The sequence below is a fragment of the Microchirus variegatus genome, assembly GCF_963457635.1.
Source record: "Microchirus variegatus genome assembly, chromosome: 14".
Classification (NCBI taxonomy): Eukaryota; Metazoa; Chordata; class Actinopteri; order Pleuronectiformes; family Soleidae; genus Microchirus; species Microchirus variegatus.
The window spans coordinates 24,133,478-24,157,229 of NC_139815.1; the positions used below are offsets into that span (position 1 = coordinate 24,133,478).

General features: G+C 39.2%; 1 protein-coding gene across 1 annotated transcript in view; it reads right to left on the bottom strand.

Annotated features, from left to right (window-relative positions):
- LOC310936689 (CUB and sushi domain-containing protein 1) overlaps positions 1-23,752 on the bottom strand; it is a gene marked incomplete at its 3' end in the record, with an annotated part of 354,020 nt that overhangs the window by 32,590 nt on the left and 297,678 nt on the right. The window contains exons 43-56 of the mRNA XM_083900806.1: positions 23,013-23,201; positions 21,931-22,108; positions 14,825-14,970; positions 13,303-13,383; positions 12,070-12,183; positions 11,063-11,179; positions 10,796-10,867; positions 9,290-9,436; positions 7,657-7,845; positions 7,299-7,484; positions 6,298-6,495; positions 4,954-5,127; positions 849-1,022; positions 504-677 (exon numbers count right to left, since the gene is read on the bottom strand). Coding sequence (XP_083756932.1) covers positions 504-677; positions 849-1,022; positions 4,954-5,127; positions 6,298-6,495; positions 7,299-7,484; positions 7,657-7,845; positions 9,290-9,436; positions 10,796-10,867; positions 11,063-11,179; positions 12,070-12,183; positions 13,303-13,383; positions 14,825-14,970; positions 21,931-22,108; positions 23,013-23,201 — 2,139 coding nt within the window. The remainder of the gene's footprint in view (positions 1-503; positions 678-848; positions 1,023-4,953; positions 5,128-6,297; positions 6,496-7,298; positions 7,485-7,656; positions 7,846-9,289; positions 9,437-10,795; positions 10,868-11,062; positions 11,180-12,069; positions 12,184-13,302; positions 13,384-14,824; positions 14,971-21,930; positions 22,109-23,012; positions 23,202-23,752) is intronic.

Here is a 23,752-nt window from a genome sequence, read left to right on the forward strand (position 1 = left end):
AGTAATCATTAAGCATGCATTAACACTTAATTCTACATAACCTTACTTTACCTCTATTATGACATGAATTAAGATTGTTCCTACATAAGGTGTTAAAATGAGATTAATATTTACTAATAAAGGGCTAGTATGCTACTTATATGCACGTAAGTAAAGCACCTAGTTAATGGTGAATAATTATGTGTTCGCAAATCTAAAGTGTTTCCATTTATGAAGAAGGGGATGGCAGCTTATACTTCTTCTCACTCCTTCTAGAGTGTGCGACTTTTCCTTGTGGTACTTCCTTTGTTATTTGTGTTTGTTTAATTTCATAGTAGCAGTGTTTTTAGCAGTTTTCCATGCTTTTCCTTTTCCTAAAGCTGGCTATATCTTGCTTGACCTGACTGTAATCATGCTATCCTCCAATATGTATGCTAATCTAAGGAAGTGAAGCATCAGAGGGAATATATATATATATATATATATATATAATGTACGCCCGTGTTAATGCATGTGTTTGTGACCTTTGCAGACAGGCAGGGGGCTGCTCCACTGTCCGTTCAGACGACACTGAGCCCGAGCGTTCCCACTCAGGATGTAACCTCTGTTGCAGGTGAAGTTGACGACATCATTGAGGTTGAACTCGCTGCCATTGGTCCGCCCGTTGATTGGGTTTCCGGGGTGACCACAAGTGATTGCTGAAGGAGTAGAGAGAGAGAGAGAGGTATGGTGAGATAAAGGAGGTGTGGAAAATGTATGGTGCAGAAAGAGAGCAATGTATTTATTCAATACAGGTAATGTGTTGTTGTTTCATCATAAATCATGAGTTCTCCGGAGATGCAATATTTTTGGTATTATAAAGTACTTACGGACGCAGACAGGTGTTATTCCAGACCACCGATGGTCCTGCTGGCAGATTCTGACTGATGTGCCAATTAAACGATATCCTAACATGCATTGGTACACCACTGTGTCACGGTAGCTTGACCCATCGCCACTAATGTGTCCGTTGACAATAGGATCTGGAGAGTCACAGTGACCAGCTAGAAGACAGAGAATGACAGAGATTAATTCTCAGCCGGAGCTGCTTCCTGTATATGTGCCTCAACTTCTCTGTATTATTGTAGAGGAATTTCATTTCACCGGTCTGCATCTGCAAATCAATGTTCACAGACAGTGGTGTTTCATGGCTATAGTTCTCGCTGTGAGGCGATTATAGATGCACTAAAGGTCTGTGAGAATCAGCACATCTAAACAATTTATCTGCGTTCTCTAAGTGGCCTTGAAGTACCACATCCTTTCAAGATTTCTTAAAACCTGAGCACATAAATTGCAGGACACATGTGGAGAATCGTTAAAACGAAATCAATACCATTTCAACTATATAAAAAAGACCAATAACCTGGATTTCACAGTCCTTTCCTCCACCTTCATGTTCCCGTCTCTCATAAAGTCAATGACTGAGGTGCAGCACTTTCTCAAGTGTTTGGCATTTAGTCGTCAAATGTTGATGAATACTTCAAAACAGACATCTAAAAGAATGTACTATTTATTTTTCTTTTATTAAAAACCCATTACAAAATAATGCTGAAGTAATTCTGGCAAATTTAAAATATTATATTATAAATACCAGAGTTGTTTACAGCAGTATACGTTTGAAATTTCTTCTGATGCAAACCAAAGAGAAGGTTTACACTAGATAGTGGTATATTTCACACTTTCAATACAGCAAATTGATATGTTTTGCTGTTTTGAAAGTGACTCATTTCCATCTATCCATTAGCTTATGTTTTTAGGGTCAGAAGATTGGACTGTGATCCAGCTGGCATTGGATGAGAAACAGGGTAAACCCTGAGCAGGTCACCAGCCTGTAACAAGCCAAAGGTAAATTATGTAAGAAATAAATTGTATTAAGTCATGATATTTCATGAGAGATTAAAGAAAAATAGAATCATGGCTTCACAGATAATAATGGTGCAGCCAATATTAAGTTAAGCTGTAATTTGTGGGCCAGAAAACCTGCCCAGGCTTTGTGTTTTGGTCTGTTTTGCAGCTCATTGCCAACCACTCAATAATGCAGCTCATAGCACTTATGAGCCCATGTTGCCACAAGACAGTGGATGCAGCTATTCGGCAGAAATCTTGAACAGTACCTAACCTTTAATGTGTCAGTACCCCTCTCAAAAATGTCTTAACGAGAGAAGAAAACTGAGGGTCTGCAGTAGAGATGCAATACAATAATTTTATTTGGTAAATGCATTCTCAAATGTTTTGGTGTAGGATTTGCACTACCACATTTAAATTCCAATCGTTGCTGTTATACACATATTATATGTATATATCTTTGCTTCTGCACGTCTTTTGGACTGTGAGCAGAAGCTGGAGTATTTAGAGATAACCTACAAAAACTCTGTGAGCACATGCACACTACAGTCCAACTGGGAATCAAACCAATAACCTCCTGTGAGGCGCCAGTGCTAACCACAACGTTGCCCACGCAGAGACACACAACTTCAATTAAAAGTATCACACTCTTCTGCACTGCCAGCACCAGCTGCAATGTTCAGCACTATGACTAATGACTAATGACCCATTAGTACTCAGTACTCATTAATACAATATTACCTGAGTGCTCAGCATTTGTGACTTAATTAGTGCATGCATATTTGGTACTCATGGATCAGACCACGGCCATCTTTAATCTTTGGTTTGATCTCAACTGAACACAAGCATCGTCCCCATGACTGTGTCGTTCACAGCTGTGACAGTAATGTGATGACAGGATACGTCCACAGACAACTCAACACCTTCCAAAGTGCTCTAAATGACTTCTGTGGGCGGCTGTCGTTTGGTGTCTTGGGGTCCTCATGTTCACACACACACGCACACAAACAAAGATTTACAAGGCAAAAATAATAGCAGCCACAGAAATGGAAAAACCTGGATTAGAAAAAGGATTGCTGAAGTGTAACACAAAACTCCTGCATGAAAATAAATGACCATTAGATTTATTCATTAGAAAATGTCAGCATGAAACTGATAACAGGCCTAAGCATAAATTTGTAGGGATTTAAAAACTCATTGTAGCAAAAAAAAAAAAAAAAAAGAATTTTAAAGAGGTACAGTAGAATGACTCATGAGGAAGGACTCCACATAAGTTAAATCCAAAACTCTAAACTAAACTCTTCTTACATCAATGTTTTTGTTTGTTCATTTACATTCAAATTTCATTCTGCATAATGTTTCTTATTCAGGTACGTAACTTAAAGATTGAATCACTGGGACAGAGTGCACATGTAAAATCAGGATTAATCATCTCTGGTTGGTGCTTACTGGAGGTTTAAATCAGGCTCTTAATGTAATAAGTAATAAAACGTTGCAGACGGTAGTAGATCATTTGAGTTACTGAGGCGTGTGCGCGCGGTTTATCCTTCTTATTGCTGCTCTCTTTTATTCCCAAAGACTTCACCTAGCAACCATATTTATTAATATTAAAAGTACACATTCATACATACACAAAAGACACCAGTAGAACTGAATGTAGTGAAATCTCTGTTTATGAGACAAAGTTTGACTCGCATAACATTCTGTTATTTTGTGCGCACATCTATCTATAAAGCAAGTTGTGTCTGTCTGTCTGCATATCTTGCTGACCGTTAGTCAGATTGCCCTAAGACTTTGGATATGGGTTGAGTATGGCCCAATGGTGTGCATCCTTGATTTTCGAATTTTTTTACTTGCTGATTTAATCACGCTACACCAGGCAGGCAGCAGCTCATCAGCAGCAGCTGCGCTGTCTGTAGCAGGGAGGTGGGAGTGAAGAGGCTGTCCTCACGGTGGGTGAGACATTTTCACACGGTTCACCGCAGAACATGGTTTATACTGAAATGACGAGATGTACATTCACCAATACGCAAGCACATATATATTACGCATTAGCATGCAACTACTACCAACTTGGCAAACCTGTTTCCAAAGGAAAGCTAGCAAGGTTACGATTAGCAATAGCGTAGGGCTAACATAATGCAAACACTGTGCAACCTCATTAGGCATAACGAAAATGTTTTAATTTTCGATTAGCATTAGCACAGCTAGCTAACAAAAACAGCCTTTACATTCCTTATCATGCATCACCATAAGTGAAAAATCTTCTTCAGCTCCCACTATAGGAATACTTACTACCTCTACTTCCATGGTTCTCAAACTGTGGTACATGTACAACCAGTGGTGCTCGAGATTCCTCTGGTGGTACTTAGAAATACTGTTCTAGTGTATATGCCAGGGTATGTGATTGGAGTGGAGCTGAGGGATGTTGATTGGAGTGCACGGTGTGTGAAGTATATGTGCGGAAGGAGAGGATTATGAGTGAAAAAAGTGATCTTATTGGGAATAAATCTGCTTCTGTAGCTGACTTTGCTCGGCCTATTTACACCACTGTATTTCAACGTTGGCGATAATGGTGTGACTTCAAGAGCTCAATATTTTCTCAGGTGGTACTTACATATATAAGTATATAGTATATATAAAGTAATATAATAGAACCACTGCTCTATTATACTGAGTTCACACACAATAAGCAAACACTTGGTGTCAGTGGAAAGAAAAAAAGTTCTGGCAGAATCAGACCTAAACATATGTAGCCATCTAAATCAACTGTTTGGGGTCAGAGGAGTAACTCTATCCTAGATATCAGGCACTGATCATTTTTGAAGGTTATACAAAATCATAAATACACACAGAAAACATTACAATGATGCCTCCAAGCCTTTGATTTTCCTCCATTAACAGTCGCTACTGAATATTTGATAACCAATACACATGCCTTTTCTTCCCTTTTTTCAATTATTAATATACTTGAACCTGCTGGATTTTCCTTTTGATAATCAATCATAATGATACATTTTTATAACAACGCGTCAAAGGTGAGGAAAGACATAACACAACACAACGCACGTCACATTTAATGAACCTTACCGAGACATCTGGTTTCCGCACCACTCCACAGCCCATTAGCGCCGCACTCTCTGACATGTGACCCCACCAGGGTGTAGCCATGGTTACACATAAAGATTGCAGTTGCTCCGAATGTGGTCAACATTCCGAGTTTGGTCCCAAAGGGTGGAGAAGGGAGCTCGCCACAGGAGATGACTAAATAATAAAATATATAACATGAAAGCATGGTGTTAAAGAAATTCATCACACGGAAAAACATCTCAATACTCATAGCTTGATAATGATATGTGTGCTGCAAAGTCTTTATGATGTTCGGAAAGACAGATAAGATACTTATTTAGCATTAGGGTATACAGTATACAATAAGGTATACACTATACCTGACTGAATTAGATTTAGGTCAGAGGATTTAAGATCCTTTGTTCATTAATTCCTTGGAGACATTGTGTGCAAACAACTGGCCAGCTTGAAGAATAGGCACTTCTGTTTTATTGCCAAATCCCTTAAGCTCTGCTGCAGAGTTAGGTAGGTCAACTCTGCACTAATGAGCAAAAAATTAGGAAAGTAAAGTGACTGGTCTAATGTGAGATAGATTTAAAATTGTAATCATTTCATTTCCCAAGTGTGTGCATTTTACCTTTTCTGTTGTATGTCATGGGTTGTGCAAGAAATGATGTGCCATGTTTTTAAGTCTTTTTTTTTTGTTGCCTTGGTACATCACTTTATGAAATAAGCAGAACACTAGACATACACTGCACATTTATGGAACGTGGGGATTAATTCTGTGTGAATTGGTTGCCACTATTTGAAAACATTGAGCTGTAGTTAAGTGGTTGTAGGGTAAATACATATTGCGCTGGCAGCCATTTCAAATATTGAAGTAATCAGGTCAATAAATATGTTGTAGCAGCAGCAGCTGCAAATGATTTTATTGCTTCTTTTTGCTTACATATGCTTCCTGATCACGCAGGTGTTTCCATGTGCATGAGGTGGCTCATTTATCTCTTGGTTTATATGGTTCCTTACCCATGAAAGTCATCACTTTAAGTGACCCAACACGATGCAAGAAGTTACAAATTATCTGTGCAGTGTCAAGCCCAAGAGTGTGAAATGATTCATGAATGTGAATATACCGTACGCAGGGCATGTGTTGAATCAGAGAGATGCCCTAAATCAAATATGGCTATATTTCTGTGTAGACTCATAAATACCGTTACACTCTATGTCATCTTGAGTGCAGAGGGAGGTGAACAGGAGCACAAACACTGAGTGATAGTACACTTTTATTATCTTACTGTATGTAGTGTGTCAGATGAATTTGAGCACCAAAAAAATATAGACATTTCGATGTGCATCAATACTTACTCTTGCAAGTAGCTGGATTATCCGACCCCTCCCAGGTCCCATTGGCGAGGCAGCGAAGTGTCCGATGCCCGACACCTAAATAATATCCTGTTGAGCACTCCAGCATCACCATGGAACCAAACTCTCCCTGCCTACCGTAGAGCAGGTGGTACGTCGTGTGCTCAGACAAGATGCCCTCAACGCTAGGGCAGTGAACCGCTGGAAGATAAAACGGATCAAATTTAAATAAAATACGACTGTGCAGGATTTAGTGGTGAGGTTGCAAACTGGAACCGAGTGAAAATCACTCCCTTCAACTGTCCTTTTTCAGGCATTATAAGAAATTCTATAGTGGCTTTCAGATAATGTGAAGATGAAAAAGGTCCTTTATAGTCATGGTTATATGGTCTCCTCAGATGAGGATCCACTCTCTATGTGGACATAATGAGCTCATTCTGAGGTGTTGTCATTATACATAGGTTACTGCATGTTTGTGTTGATACTCTTACATGGCATTGAATAAAAACCTTTACACAGATAATGTTATTTTTATCATATGTAAATCAAGTTTTCCAATGAATAATATTCCAAGGTCTACTACCCAGCTTTTTCTTGGATTTCAACATCTCTTAGAAATGGCATTTCCAAAATTGTCCTACAAGGGCTGAGGTTCTACCTGGAACCATTTGCTACTGAAAAGCCCTTTTTCAAGGGTTTTTTCAAGGGTCCTTGGTAACACAAATGGTTCCAGTAAGAACCATTTTGATCCAGAGAACCCTTTAAGACCAATTTCCTGAATAAGGGGTTCTTGGTGGAACCCTCCAAAAGGGTTCTACGTGGAACCTTTATAAAAAGGTTCTACCTGGAGTCAAAAAGGGTTCTCCTATGAGGACAAGCCGAAGAAACTTATATATACTTCTACTTGGCACTTTTATTTCTAAGAGTGCAACCACATGATGTTGCTGTTTTCATATCACCACACACTTGACTGCTTTTAAAACAGAACTTTGAGAAAAACTTACGTAGACATCTGGGGGCTGAGGCAGCGTTACTCCAACTACCATCCTCCAAACACTCTGGTGTCATCGGAGCACCGGGGTCAAGGTGGTATCCGTGGTTACAATGGTAGGACACTTGGCTACCGACAGTGTACTGGTAACCGTGGAAGCTCCCGTTGCCTGGTGACTGAGGGATTCCACACGAGATCGCTGTCACACCACAAAGACATACCGTTAAGTGATTTGGAGGGAATCCAGCTGACACAGCACGTTTTTATTTTTATCCTGAGTTAGCTCTTTATTTATCACCACATCCAACGAGGCCCAAAAGTATGAGACCTCAAGTGAACTGAGGATCGTGAATCAAGAGCATAAATTCTACCTTGACAAAAAGGTGGAGGCGTGTCCCACTGGAAAAGCCCATTGGAATGGAGCCTGCAGGTAGCATTGGCTGACCCCACTAAGCGGTAACCATGGTTGCAAAAGAACTGAAGCCGGCTACCAGGGCGGAGTCTGGTTCGGTTGACCACACCTCCATTTGCTGGGAGATCGTTAATGCTACAGTAAGCAGCTGGAGAGACAGAGAGGATAATGGAATAAGACACGTTTCTCCGGTTTTCTCAGCTCACAGCACCAAAACATTATGGCACAAAGACTCCTGCTTGCAGTCAGTTTGGAGAAAAGACATATTGACTAAGATTTATACCATTATATCTAGTAAACACTGAGCTCAGTCAACATATTCTCTATGAGCAGCACATTCACATAAAGAAAAACTTGTTCTGAAACCCTTTCAAGCTACATCATGGTTTTATCCAGACGTAAACATACATGCTCAAATGGTTCTTACTGGAACCATTTGTGTTTCTCTGAGCAGTAGCACTGCTACAGCTCAGAGAAAATTCTAAATGTCTGGGGAAAAAACACCACAATAGTCCACTTAGTCCCTGGTTTGTCTTCCCAGTCTGATATAGTCATTGCACCACCTGGTCTTAGTTCTTCTCCCAGCTGGATAGTCATTGGTGGAATTATTTTTTCCACTCCATTCAGGCCAAAGAGCCTTTCTGTAATTTCCATTTTGATTTATGAACCTTAGTTTCATGTTTTAGACAGCTTCGCCCTAACATTATCATTCTCATGCTGCAGAAATAATCAAGGACTAAGAATTTTAATTGAAAAAAATGAATAAAAAATTGTTGTTTTCATTTAGATTTTTTTGGGGGAGAAAAGCTCTTTGTGTTAATATTAATCTACATCATGATACAGACGTAAACACAAAAACACACAATAAAAAAGACCCTCAAGGACATAACATATTCTTCCCCATAGAGTGAATTAACACAACTCAAAATCCACAAATCCATGTCATCAGTAATTAATAACCATTCATTCATACATAACACACTTTGTGTGGGGTGTGTTTCAATATGAAGCATAACGGAGCATTAATCGTGAATGGGAAGTGAAAAATCCACTATAAATTTCTCTGTTCTCCTGATAGCTGCCGTTGTCAGGGCAATACAACACCATGGGGAAAAGACAATACTATTACTTCAGGCCATTGTGCTGATATAACCCACAAAATAAAATATATCACACATTTTTTTCCCCAGTGTACAGACCCAGGAGATTGACTTTGTGACTCACTCCTCTCAAGTTCAAACAGGATCAGCAGTGCTTTAAATTGTATTTTCTGTGACTGAGATTGGTGGAGATATTCAACAAATTCTTCACAAGTTAAAACCCATTTGGGGCAGATGATTTAGATCTAACACGGCTAAACACAGCTAATGCTTAAAACATGGCTGTGTTGGAAAGAAACTGTACAGACAATAGTCTGCAAGTATTATAATCTACAAAAAGAAATGAATAACCTGTCTTGATTTCAGCCTGTTGTGCAGATTAATTCATATTAATGAGAAAGGAATTGTTGGTAGAGATGTACCTAATATGTTTATGGCATAATCCTAAATGAATAAATACCAAAAAGAAAGAAAGAAAGACGATGACTGTACCTGAATATCTTATCTTAAATCCTCTCTTGTTGGTTGCATGGTCTGTGGACCAACGTAGATAGAGCTGGTTTGTTTTTGACGTGAAGTTGAGCTGAGATGAGTGGTTACCACTTAGTGCAACAAGCAAAGGGCTTTGTCCTGAGGATCCTAGAGAAACGCATTAGTGAGACATCAGAGCTCCTGCAGTGCACTATACACATATCGTCTTTTATTTTTGCCATTTTCTTCAGTTGTCTGCTTTTCCCAAATTGCAACCCCACAGTTGTTTTAGGACAGAATTTAAGATTGTATGGTCAGAAAGACTGAGCCAGTTCTCAGCTTTAAAGGGAGGACCCTTCTGTTTCTGGAAGCTATAGGTGAAGAGATAAGGCATGCAGACTCAATAGAATCTTTTAAATCGCTTCTTGAAACCCACTTTTTACATACCTGCCTTGATGTGATGTTTTTATTTTATCTTTTCAATTTATGTTTTGTTGCTGGTATTAGTTTTTACTTTTTGTAGTTTTGGTTTTTATGCGATGTCATCTTTCTCCCTATTGCTTTATTTGTCCCCACTTCTTGGTGCTTTTATTTTTTCTTATACTTATATTGATATTTACTGTTTTGTATTTTGTAGCTTTTGGCTTTGTTTTTCTCTCATATTTGTCCTTGGAGTATCCTGCATTTGCTTTGACTGTCAACGTACAAAGTCCTAGGATGAAAATGTTTTTTTTTTCAACAAATAAAGTTATTGTTATTCATATCTTCTAGATTAATTTTTTCGGTAACCAGTCAGTGCAATTGATTTCACCTTGTCTGTGTGTCATCATCATCAAAGCAATGTAGCAGCACAGAGGTAGGTAAACTGACATCTGACTGCCTAATTGTGTGGCCTTGGTGAAAATCCAACCCATGCTCCACTCTATCAGCATTAAGGTAACATTAGCCTTGCTATGAGTGTAGGACGTGACTGTGTTGGGCTCAGGTCAGGTTCCACACTCTATAGTGGCAACCCGTCCTGTTCTATCCTATGAGTGGGTGAGAAGTTGGTTTCTCAATACTGGTCATGGGGACCCACTGAGCTGCATGTTTTAGATGTTTCCCTGCTCCAACACACCTGATTCAAACGGTCAGCTCATCATCAAGCTCTGGAGAAGCCTGATAACGACCCATCTATTTGGATCAGGTGTGAAGAAACATCTTCAACATGCAGGAGTGAGAAACCCTGGGCTGGAAAAATGACATGTTGACAGCTGACTGTTGTGGCTGCTTCTGATTCCATTGCGATATGGCCACTGCTCAAGTTTTTTGAATTAAGCTGAGCAGTGGATGGAACTTTGGCCTTGGAAAGACTCCAAGACGGTTCAATCATCGAATTTTGTAAAGTTAAAGGGCGTTCTTCATATAGAATATAAAAAATTAAGTCATCTACTATTTATTAACTGTTGGGGTTTTTTTCTTTTGGATGTGAACATCCGAGTAGGTGTGTGTGTGTCTGTATCTGTGTCTGAGGAAAGACTGGTGTACCATCAAAAATCTCGAGTTCGTCAAACTGCTTCTCGCTGTGGAACATCTCCACATAGATGTTGATGGTGAAATCTAGGAAAACGAGAGCAAAAGCTTTAGCATTACATATATGCCTCACATACACATACATTATGTATATATATATATCCGCTGTGAACAAAGCCTTTACAAACACATGTTTCTGCTTTGCAGTCTACACACACACACACACACACACACACACACACATACACTACATACTGTGGACCCCCTTGACTTAAACTGTACCTGGAACCATACGTAAAAGCCAGGAGCACGTCTGGCTGTTGGGGTAGTTGCTAGGAAACCCAGGGCTTAATATGACTCCCGATGACGAAGAGCGCTCCTCGTTGGCTGGACACTGGGCTGGAGGGGTAACAGACAGAAGCCAATCAGACTGCAGCTCAACTTTCCACTTGCTTGCACTGGCCATGGATGCACAAGGACCATGTTGGGGCTTAATCTTAAATTCACATGCTCATGCTCCCTTTAATGCCAGGAAACTGAACATGACATAACTGCTTGTATTGTTATTTTAGCTTCTCTTACTGTCTAATAGAAAGGGCATTCCCCATTTTGTCTGACGGGAAAGGCTTTGCATCTTTTAGAGCAATTAAAAACAGAACTCACTTTGGTGTACAAACACCACAGGCCATTATCAGTACTTTCCACAGTTTAAGTATTAATCCTGCTAACTGCTGCTTAAATGTGTGCTGTCTTCTCGGGGTTTTCTTCATACAAATCAAACTTAAAGTGTCACATTAAAGTACTTCTTCAGTACCAACATGGACACAGGAATTCTACACCTCTTTGCTGTTTAAATGGTCATAAAACAAGAGGCTTTATTATAAAAGTCTAATTAAACATCTAGTGCCAAAGGACTACCGTTGAAAATTAGCCAACTGGCTTACACTCCCATGTAAATGAATAACGTGTGTGTTGCCCTTATGAATAATTAAATGAAAATGTGTTTCAATAGGTGTTTTTCTACATTTCCCAAAATGACATATGGCAACCAACAGAGAATGATGCTAAGCTGCTTGTACAGGGTGGTATGATTTGGAGGCTGTATTCAATGGGGCTTTGTAAATGATATTGTTTGTTTTTTTTCATAGTGACTCCCTACATTTTTGAAATGCTGCTTAAGGTTTTATATCACCTTTCTTGCACATGTTCATTTCAAAGCTTTTCATTCCATCTGAACACATATTAAACTGTCTATGCGTCGGGAGTTAAGCCAAGTGTTGTCGTCTTACCGAGACACGATGGTGGTGGAGCTTCAAAGAGCAAATGGGAGTTGAGTTTGCACATAAGCTCCGCTTTCCCAACCAGCGTGTATCCAGGTAAACAGCGATACTTCACAATGTCACCTAAGGCAGGAGGAAATAATGAAACCTCTACTGAGTCATCATCATCATCATCATCAGCAGCATTACACATTTAACAAGCAAATCTGCACAGTTCATGATAGTAAAGAATACCTCGGGGAATCTTATTATAAAGCAGGTTTATACATCTAAGTGTGCTTTTAAAAAAGTGTGAAACTGCAATTTCAAGAGGCAGAGTTGACAGTCTTAAAAGAGGCAGAGGTAATTTATATGCCCTTAAACTCTTGGACATCTATTCTCAGCATGGGAGCTCTTTATATTGACAGAACAAAAACACAACATTTAACCTTTGTTTAAGCTTCTTAATAGCGTGTACAATTGGCTTTTGAACCTCTGAGGTATCAAATACTGCCACATTTTGTGAATGTACATGATCTTGAACTGAGGGCTTGTACAATTTGTATCTATGATTAGTGCAAACTAACCTCTCTTTATACGATCACAGTGAATGGGAACAACTTGCCATGAACAACAGCAAGTCCTCGTGCTGCTGTGGTGTCGTGAAGTGGCAGTTATTTGCCTTACACCTTACAGTGTACCTTAAACCAGTGCTATCACCCTCTGGGTCATTGTTTTATTCAGTCTATCTAGTGACATTTTTGTTCTGATGAAGTGTCTCAACCCTGGAATTAAACTAATATAACAAACGATTATTTTAAAAGGTCAAACACAAAAAAGAAACAGAAAAACAAACAAAAAAAATCTTTAGAAGAGCAACTAGGTTTTCTGAACTCATAAGACAAAGGCATTTCAAGTTTATTACAAAAAAAAAAAATGTATTTCATACTTTGCCAGAAGTGTCTAGACTCTGTGAGTGCAGCGATGGTAGAGTAAATTGATTCCTCTTCTTTGGTTTTATGAAATGCCGACTTTTTTAGAGAATTACAGCTCTAAGAGGTCACAAAACCTCAGCGCAAGACGCTTTGAGCAAATCACATAATACAGACCAAAGGGGAAAATTGAAAACATGACAAGAATTTTTTTTTTCCAAAAGGTAAAAGCATGGTAATGTATATATCATGCTAACAAGATCCAAAATGTACAAAATGAAGACAATGTTAGAAATACTGGACAAAATATCTAATAACTCAGGATTATTACCAATCTGGAAGTCTTCATCTTCAGAGATCACCTCTGCATTGTCCACGACAGGGGGAGGAGGGCATTTCTTCAGTCGGTAAGCTGGAGAGAGGTGCAAGAATGTCTTTATTTTTTTAAAACATACAGGTGTTGATGTAATGGCAGGTAATTGCTCTACATAAGCATATTTTTTTTTTTAGATCTGTTGATAACTGCACACATGGTCAGAAAAAGAGGACGCTGTGGTATTTCTTCAGTCAGTTGCTGCACCGTCGGGACTCGACATCAAAATCAAACTGTGCCCTCGGCACAGAGCATCCGTGTGGACAATGAGAGAGTGAATCTGATTTGTGATCTTTACCATTTCAAGTATCAAGACAAGCAGTTCTTTAGGGGCAGCCATGCTTCAGGGGATTCGAGACATGCTTTTTTATCATGGAACTTGGCCTGAGGTTACTTTGAGCCTAAGAATGTCTCAAGTGTCATTGTCACTGTCTGTGAAGTGACCACTGTATGCTGAGCCTCTACCGGGGATTTAAATACTTTATGTTATTGTTAAATGACATGTATATTATGGATCTAGGATCTGGTTGATCTCTGGGTAGCATTATTCTCAATATTTCACAGTAGAGTATATAAGTATAGTATAATAGAAATTTTGGAACAAATCTCAAATACAAAGTGACCTTATGACATGCAATGAAACAACAACACTGTGGCAAACTCTGCCAGAACAACTTTAAAAGAGAATCTGACCTCCAAGAAATGTGTCTCATTCATTTGAATTACAGACGCAAGCAAACAATATCAAGGACATCATCAGTATTTTTCTTTTTCTCATCCTGCATTCTGAATTAGGAAATCAGTACCTAAAAACCTTCAGTAAGAAAAAGAAGACTTTTTCTTTACAGTTGTGTGGTTTTAACATAGTTTGCAGCCCAACATACAGCAAAGGTGTAACAAAAGCTGCATCTCTGAGTTCACACACTTCCTGTGATTTCTAAGAAATGTTTGGTGTTGAAGTAAACACATCCCATAAGATAAAACTACTCAGGGACAAAGACCTGTTTATTTGCAGAAGTAGTTAATAGTAGTGGAGTAGTGGAAACAGCAGTTGAATAGAATGAATGAATGAATGAAGAAAACACTCTACTGTTACTTCCTCTCTCTACTTTGTCTCAGCACCTCTGACCTTTTTCTTTTATTACATTAAGACCAAAAGTACTTTCTGAAAAGCATTTAAAACCAGAAGCACTGCTGGAAAACAGAATCAGAACACCTGAGATGGATGGGAGGAAAAAGCTTTACAATGTTCAACAAAACTTTTATATCTCAGCCTCAGCAAATCGTGGTGCATTTCCTTAATTGCGTCCCTTAAAAGCGATGTGTATAACATAGCACGGGCTTACTTTACATCCAGCTATAAAATGAGAAGCAGATTTCTGCAAATATCACTTCCTTGATTAAATATCAAAAAAGATCTGTGTGTGACCTAAACTACATTTGTGTGTGTGTGAGACAGACGGAGCGTGTGCATCTGTACCATGGAAATTGAGAATGAAGAAGCCTCCAGTTGAAAAGTCAGAGTGAAAGCGGATCAGGACCTTCGGGCTGGTGCTGTATGCAGACTCTAAAGCTGTGTTGCCACTGAAGACTCCGAGCTGAGAGCTAGAAGTGTCTGGGCCGTCCCTAAATAAAGAAAGAGACAAATGAAAGTGATGCTGTTTAAAAGGAACAAGGGATACATATAGATTGGAGTTTTGCAGGTAACAGAGAACCATGAAACACAGTCGATGGCAGAAAGATGTGAACCATTTCTCTGATTTACGACGAGGTCACACTGCACAATCTTTTTGTCTGTTATGACTGTGTCAGATTGGGTGACACGATCCATGATTTAGTGCAGTGACTTTTTTGGGCCTTTTTTGCCTTTAATGATAGTATAGTGGAGAGAGACAGGAAACGGGAGGCAGAGAGATGGGGAATGACACGCAGGAAAGACCGCTTGGTCCAGGGTCACCTGCAGCGAGGACTACAGCCTCAGCATATGGGGCAGGTGCTCTACCAACTGAGCCACCGCTGCCCAGAAAGACTTTTTAAGAGGAAAAAATAAAGAAAATACAACACATCATGAAGCAACTTCATTACTTTTTAGGCTCTGAACTTGTGTTTGTAAACTTTAATGACAGAAATCAAGTTAAAACAAAAAAAGAATATGTCACTTTCTGCCGGGAAGTTGCCTTTGTTGTCATTCATTATGATAAATATGGTATAAAAATTTTATGGTCGATTTTGAGAGCTAACAACTGCTAGATTTACCTATAATCGTGCTAATAACATGTACGACTTCTGCAGCTTTGAGTCTTTACATGTTAAGCAAGAAGAAAGGTTTGTAGGATGTGTTAAAATGGCCACATATACCAATAGGTTGCATATTCATAAATTACACAAAAATAAAGAAATATGAGAATCATAATTCATAAAAGAGATTATAATATTGTAAAGAATTAAAAAAAATAATGAGTTATTGGAATAATATTTTTTACTTAGGAAAACAACCTGTACAAAATGACTTCAAAGAGTGATAGAAATAACTACATTACGTTGTGATTTGAATATCAAAGTCATACTGAATAAAAGGATTAACTAACCTTGTTAAATATTGAATGTTGTTGAAAAGCTATTTGGATCATTTATGTCAAAACTGATTCATAAATTGTAATATTCATATCAAGTTTTGTTTTAAATCTCAGCCCATAGGACCACATTATGTCTTTGTACAAAACATTTTAGTACACTGTCACATTTTATACTATGGCAGTTTTTATCTGCTACATTTACAGCTTTGTATTTGTTACTGTCTGTGTTGGTCATGGAGCTTTTCTGCTAATTATTCTTGATGCTAGACACTGTATATTATAAAAATAAATGTGTTGTGTATATTATTTATAACATCCAGCTGCAAATATTGCAAGATGATATTTTTGGTCAGCTGGATGATGTTTGGTGTTTTTCCACACTTTCTTCACGCTGGTGGGAAAAATGGTGTGAAGGCAACACAAACAAACAGGAAGAGCGACAAAACAATCTGACTCATTTTGAACTTGACAAGGATCCAACGTGCTAAAAAAAAAAAGAGAAGTTCTGTGTAAAAAAAAAAAAAAAGTGCTAGTTCTATTGTTAGAGAGTATGTCAGGGAAAACTGTGACAAGACGTTAGGGACTACATTTATAGATGTTTTTATTTCCACTTTACTCCACGTCAGCTACGCAAGAAACCTTCAACAGAAAAAGTAGAAATTTGGTGTTGGTATTTGGTCTCCAACTATGGTTGAAAATCCGAAGCTGCTCAGAATTTTTCCACTGTAACATTTTAAGTAAACTTATTATATCTATTGTCTGAAGTGATTGACAACCAGAGTGCAGCTGGGAATATGGTGGCATTTAGGGGAAATACACAAAAAGAGTGATAAAAGCTTATGTCAATGAAAACCAAACAAAATCCCTTCACAGTAAAAGCAGTGCATTCTTGGCGGCATCATTCTTAGTATCTAACAAAGTAGAAAACTAATGTTTCTATGGTCAAGACTCGAAATGACCATGCGTAACAAGTAGAAATCAGTACATTTGTAGTGTAACAATGATGGACCACCTATTTCTGGGACTTTGTTTATTAAATATTGTGATGTATCACAGCTGAGTGGCGCAATTGTCAGAGGTTTTTATGACTCCTTTGTATTTTTCCCTGAATGACATAAACCACCAAAATCACTTGTGTATTGATTTTATCTCTTCAGAAATATGTCATTAAGACAGAGACACTGCAAAATTGATACAAAAATAATTATGTTGCTTTGGTGTTAGAACCACCAGCCACTGTTGGAAATGGATGAGTGATATCGGGCAACAAGCCAAACATCACAGTGGTACAGAACACAGAGACACTGTGACTTTAGTCCGTGACATCTGGATGCTGTTGCTGTCACATAACCATCTGTGGTACTGGACACAAACCAGTTAGCAAACGCCACTGAGATTATAGGATATAAAGGATGCGGTGAAACACAAAGCATCGCAATCTTGATTCATGAGAAAGCAGAAGAGAAGAGGCTGGTGAAGGAGGATCAACATAACTACTACAAGTGAAGTGGAATAAATGATCAGAAGAATGAATGGTCTTGGCTTAAAAATACTACTTCATTGTTTGATTGAGAGTAGTGATTGCAGGGGGCAGCTGTTACTGATGGCACATCGCAAATGAAACGTTGGGAGCTAAAGCGATGCTTGATGAACATAATACTTCATATGACATCTGATGCTCGTTGCTCAGCCATCCATCCATCCATGCTAAACAACATTCAACAGTGACCATTTGAATTAGCATGCAAATTGGGAGTTTAACCGACAGGATTTGCCATGCGTACTGCTCATTACCGTAACTCCTCGACCATTTGTGATGGCTAGAAAAATCCAAAAACTATGAACTGGCGATCTGTCCAGGGCATGACCCCGCCTTTAGTCCTATGTCAGCTGAGATTGGCACAGTGCCGCCGTGACCCTCGTGTGGAGGATAAAGCGGCTGAAAATGGATGGATAGATACTCGGAAAGCAGAGAAATAGAGCTTTGTCATTTGTCACTTGTCATTACGGTAGCCCTCGGGACTTCTGCAAAACGAACATCCAATCACAGACAAGATTCAGATTCCCAGTACCGTAATTCCTAAACGGTTGTATAACCCGAGCCAGACATCATAAGTGAAAGTTATCTTGGAAAAAGGAGCAGAACAGCCATAAAATCAATCGAAATCCAGGCGGCCTGGATGGTCATAAGAGGGTTTATCTTATCAATAATAGAATAATAGAATTGCCTTGGTCCCCTCACCCACATACAATATGAATCATTTTGGATCAAACTCTTTAAATTAACCATTACAAGTTTCATACTTTAGTAAATAGAAATCCCGCTCCAATCAATTACTTATTAACCCGGCAGCTCACACAGGGGATAATGCATCTCCTCCCACTCTGGATTCAAAAACAGTCAAATGTCTCATACTTTATCAGAGCAGTGGCCCCAATATTATTCTCTTAAGCTCTTGTGAATTCAATAAAATAACGTCAGATATTAAGTCTATATTACAATTTGCTGCTTGATGCACACAATTAAAAAAGTATTGCTAATACAAAAAAAGTTCCTCAAAGTCTTTGTTCATAAATCAAATATGATGACGAACAACTGGAAGGTAATTATAAATAAATAAAACCTGCCGTTTATCAACAACTGTATTTGTATCATTGTAAGTAAACATTACTTATGGTGTTCCTCAAGGGTCAGTTGTTGGTTCATTACTGTTCCATTTCTACATGCTTCCACTTGGGTCCATTATTCAGTAATTCGATATTTCATACTATTCCTACGCTGATGACACACAGCTTTATCAACCTCTTCTAATAATCATAACCCTGTGTGTGACCTAATCCAGTGTATTGATGGTATCAAACACTGAATCGAGGAGAATTTCTCACATTTAAATCAGGAGAAAACAGATTATTTTAGCTGGCCTTCAGGCCATGAGGCACCATATTCATTCACAATTAACCTCCATGTCACAAACACCCTGTGAGCATGTCAAAACTCTGGGTGTCATTCTGGCCTGACTTTCCATGAAACACACATCTAAACTTTTCAAACTGCATTTCATAATTTCAGAATAACTATCCAAAGTCAGATCCCCCCTGTCTCTTTTGAGACTCCGAAAAGGTGATTCACCCTTTTTTATAAAGTAGACTTTATGATAGTAAAGTACTTTTTTTTTAATCAGTCTGACAAATAAGGGACTAAATACACTCCAAATCAGAATGCTGCAGCCAGAGCACTCACCCAAACCAGCAGAGACAATAATATCAACCCTGTTTTGGCCTCTCTTCACTGAATCCTGGTTATTTTCATGTGCTCTTCAATTCTTTTCAAATCTGTCAAAAGCAATGCGATCATCTTATATCACTGACATGCACACTTGAGTATACACCTGACAGAACTGTGAGGTCTCCTTAACATTCAAAGAATAGAATTGGCATTGGAGCACTGAAGTATTAAAAGGTTTAAATATTCTTTTATGTTATTAGTCATACTTGAAAAACAGAGAATTGATGTTGGAAGTTGTATTGTGTCCACGGGGAGCATTTCTTTCCCCTGCCAGAACAGCTGCAGAACAGCACTGAGCCTGGATCACCAGTTGAGCAGCTCCACTGGAAGTGGCGATACCATTAACCTGATTGTAAAGCCTGTGCAAAAGACATTTGAATCACTTACTCTAAATCTGATGAAGGCTCTGGAAGGTAAATGGTATTCTCCTGGGTCTGAGAAAAAGGACCCCCCAGTCAATTCCAAATATGTTCAGGTGCTGGAGCTAGAGTCCACCTTTATGCACTCATCTCCCATGACACGTGCCTTTTATTACCCTGCAATCTATGAATGTGATTTTATAATTCTGTTCACATTGAAATGTGCTTCCCCAAAAAAAGACATAAATCACATTTCCAACTGCAGAACAAGTTTGATGCTGCACCTCTCCACTGCTGTATTCATGGCTCTGGTAGCTCGCAAGAGTATAAATGAGGAGTCATTGACTCTGAATCTATTACTTTGCCACTGAATTTCAGCTGCTGTTTTCCATCAACACAACCACCTCAACCAAACCTGCATTAAATGGTGACATGACCCAAACACGACCTGTTGTCTTTCCGAGTAAATTAATAGTTTACAGTTGGTTTTGTTGGCAAAAAATTGAATTATTTGAACAGAAATTTCTCTTACTCTTGTGTGAGATGCAGCAGAGTGTGGGTGAGTTTGTGAACCCAGCTCCACCACTCATTCATTCATTACATTTCCAACTCCCAACTGAATCTCATCATTACAGTCAGAGTTCTTGAGCCCTCTTCAGGTCTGTGTGTGGCCATGGTACTGAGTTAGATTGAATTGGTCAGTGGTCCCATTGTAAATGCATTACTCTCACACTCCCTTTATTACAATTTTACCTCTACACTGAATCCCATTATTACTGCACTCTTCTGCAGTAATAATGTCTGTGTATGCATAGCACATAGAGTATAGATGTGTACGTGTGAGGTGAGGGGGGTTTACGTTGCGGTGCATTTTCTTTGTACTGACCATTCTACACAGAGATCTGTGTGAGATTGTTTATATCTCCATGTATAATGAAGTCATACACAAGTCACTCATGCCGATATATGCGTATCTTTGTGCAGTCAAATCTGGTTGATATAATAAACTAGAAAAAAAAGCCAAAGCTGCTCAGTTTCTCACAATGTCAACACACTCAAGTGGTTTATCCATATTTGATCCGAGGCTGGATTACCACAACAATCTGATCATTTCTTCCTTGGGCCACAACCTACATCCCTAGAAAATTCCATACAAAATTACTTTTTTAAAGTTATGCTGCTCACAGACAGACAGCCCAACCAAAAACATAACCCCTTTGGTGAAAGTAAATAAATATGAAATCCATACCAGGATGTCTGTTTGAGACGCTCTAAGGGCCTGATTTACTAAGATTCCAAATAGAGAGCGCTAAATTGCGTACGCGAGCTTAAAGACTGCGCCTGCTACTGGACTGCGTTTTGCGGGTGAACTACTAAGATCGCGACCGCAATTGACTCCAGGCGCAGAAGTGGTTAAGACCGCCCTATTTAAATGAGGATTTTGCGCTAGTCAAGGGTTGTCAACATGGAGAAAGAGCGGACTCAACGGAAGCGCAGAATGAAATTTGAAGCCACTGAACAGAAAGTACAGCTGACGTTCTGCGATGAGCAGATAACTGGGATCGAGGGATATGACATCCTTGTTCCCCGGGTCCATAGGACCTTTTTATATTATTATTTTAATCCTGCGTTGGAAAAGCTCCATCATTACCTGACGCATCAAACAAAGAAAACTATGGACTATAGATGATTCTGCGCTCTCCTCCTGACTCACCTGCAGGTCACTGACAGCTGCCAGGGAGCGCTCTGCTGTTTCTCTCAAGATTACACATCCTCGGTGCGCCCTGTTAGTAGATCAGCATCAACGCAAATCTGCGTGTGCAATCCAGTTTGCACACGTTTTTGCACACGCAAAGCTTTAGTAAATCAGGCCCTAAGTGTTTGTGTGTAAACTTCTATTTAGATTTTTTTGAGGTCCAAAAAACAAACGTACAAACCTATCTTTGTGAGGACATTTTGTTGTGAGGACACAACTTTAAAGGGCTTTTTCAGGGATAAGACCTGGTCTTAGGGTTAGGGTTAGAATTGGCTGTAGGTTAGGGTTAGGGTTAGGATTAGGATTAGGCACTTCAGTTGTGATGGTTAAGGTTAGGGGCAAGGGAATGGGTTATGTATATGATGTGTCCTCACTAAGATATTAAAACAGGTTCAAGTGTGTGTGTGAGAGAGAGACAGACAAATTAAAAAGCAAAAGTAAGAGTTGGTAGAGTTTCTTGTTAGTGTGCAGAGAGAGTGCAGGTTATAAGTGCATCCATGATGAAATCAGCACCTGGATAGAGGAGCAACTAAGAAAATAAGCCTTTGCATTTGTGTGTGTGTGTGTGTGTGTGTGTGTGCACGTGTACAGCAAGTGTGTCATACTCACCAGACAGCAATGTAATCAGTGACAGGCTCCGTTTGCAATAAGGTAAAGTTGATATAAACTCCATGTCCATGGGGGACAGTGATGAGCCAAGTACAATCTTGGGAGTTGGGGTATTCATTGGGGTACTGTGGTGAATAGATGGTGCCATTTTCCGCTGTGACATTATAGCCACAAGGAGCTGTAAAAAAGAAAAACATTTTTTTATAAAATTATTCATTTGCAAATGTGTCATTTGCTTCCAGTGTGATAGACTCGGAAAGATCAAGAGAAACTAATTCCTGCCGAAGTGCTGACAGTTCGTAATATAATTATTTTCAACGCTATTAGTAAGAGTAAAAGTAGACGCAACAGTTTCCCCTAATAAATGAGGTAGCAGGCAAACCAGGTAAAACAAATTGTGATCAAATATTAAATTAATAAATTATATTCAATTATAATCCAATAACATCTTAAAGTCCCTGTAACTCAAATTCAACAACACTTTCTGCTCTGAGATCCTGGGGCGTGTCCACTGGAGGAGCCATATTACTGTAAACGCACCAGTACGAAACATCCTGTTCAACTGAACACAGTTTAAAACACAGAGCCGGTTTACTGTAGCTACAGTGCTGCCCTTGCTCTCTCTTCCTGTTCCTCTCGATCAGCTGTACCTGCAGCCTCACAGCAGGGTTCTGCTCTCTGTTCCGTTCTTCTTCTCGACTTCAGTTCCTCATCTTGAGGAATTTTAAATGAAGAGGCAGAGGCTTTTTCTGTGTGTTTCTGCATCCAGGGAAGACACGTTTTCAAGTGTGCAGCATTTGAGGAGGCGTTATGCTAACTATGGCTCCTGTGCATCAGTGACCCATTTTAGACAGACTTTAAAAAATCCTGGAGAGGAGACTGGAGATATTTAATTTCAATAATGTGTGAGGAGGAGAAAACTATGCATTTTCTATACAGGGACTTATTTATTTGTATTGTTAATTTGTCCACAAGGGACGTTGCAGAGGTGAAGGAGGAATATTGTTTTGAATATTGTACAACAGAGATCAGCATTTTTCAAAAATACCATCATCTCAGAAGGTTATTGGAGGTTATCTTACCCTCACAGCGTGGATATGGATGGTTCCACTTCCTGTTGGTCCCGTGCAGGCACGTCAGTACCGGGTGTCCAATCAGAACATAACCAGGATAGCACTGAAAGGTTATGGATTGGCCAGCACTGTAGTCACTGTTGATGATGTCACCATTAGGGAAGGGAAAGGGGTCCTGGCAGTTTTGTAGTTCATAAGCTGAAGAGAGAGAGAGACACGGGTATGATTTCAGACTGATTTTGATGCATCAGGAAAATCTTCAGCAAACTATGTGGACATGTTTGGTTTAATTGTGTATATACAGTGTAGTCGTGTTCCTCTTTCTTCTGCTGCATAGTCTCATACAGTGGTTTTGAATACATGCCAATACGTTACTACGGAATGACAATTCATTGTATTAAAAGCATTTCTCCTATTTAGAGCTAATGGACTTGAGGGAGCATGAAGAAATCTATGACCAACAGAGGTTACCAGCAGTAAGTGCAGCTACATCAATAGATCTCATTTCCTTTTACACAGTCCTCTGAACATGTATGCCTGGCATACCAACAACACTCGCTTACGGATATTTCAGTATCACAGTTCCATTTAGAGCATGCGTCTCACTCTGCAGGAATGTCATGGGGAGACAAGGACTTCCATTAAATGTGCTATTGAAAAGAGCAGTGGTGGCTGACAGCGGAATGCCAAGCAAGGGGAGACGAGTTAGAGAGAAAGGCAGCACCCGACAGCACCAAAACAAGCACTCA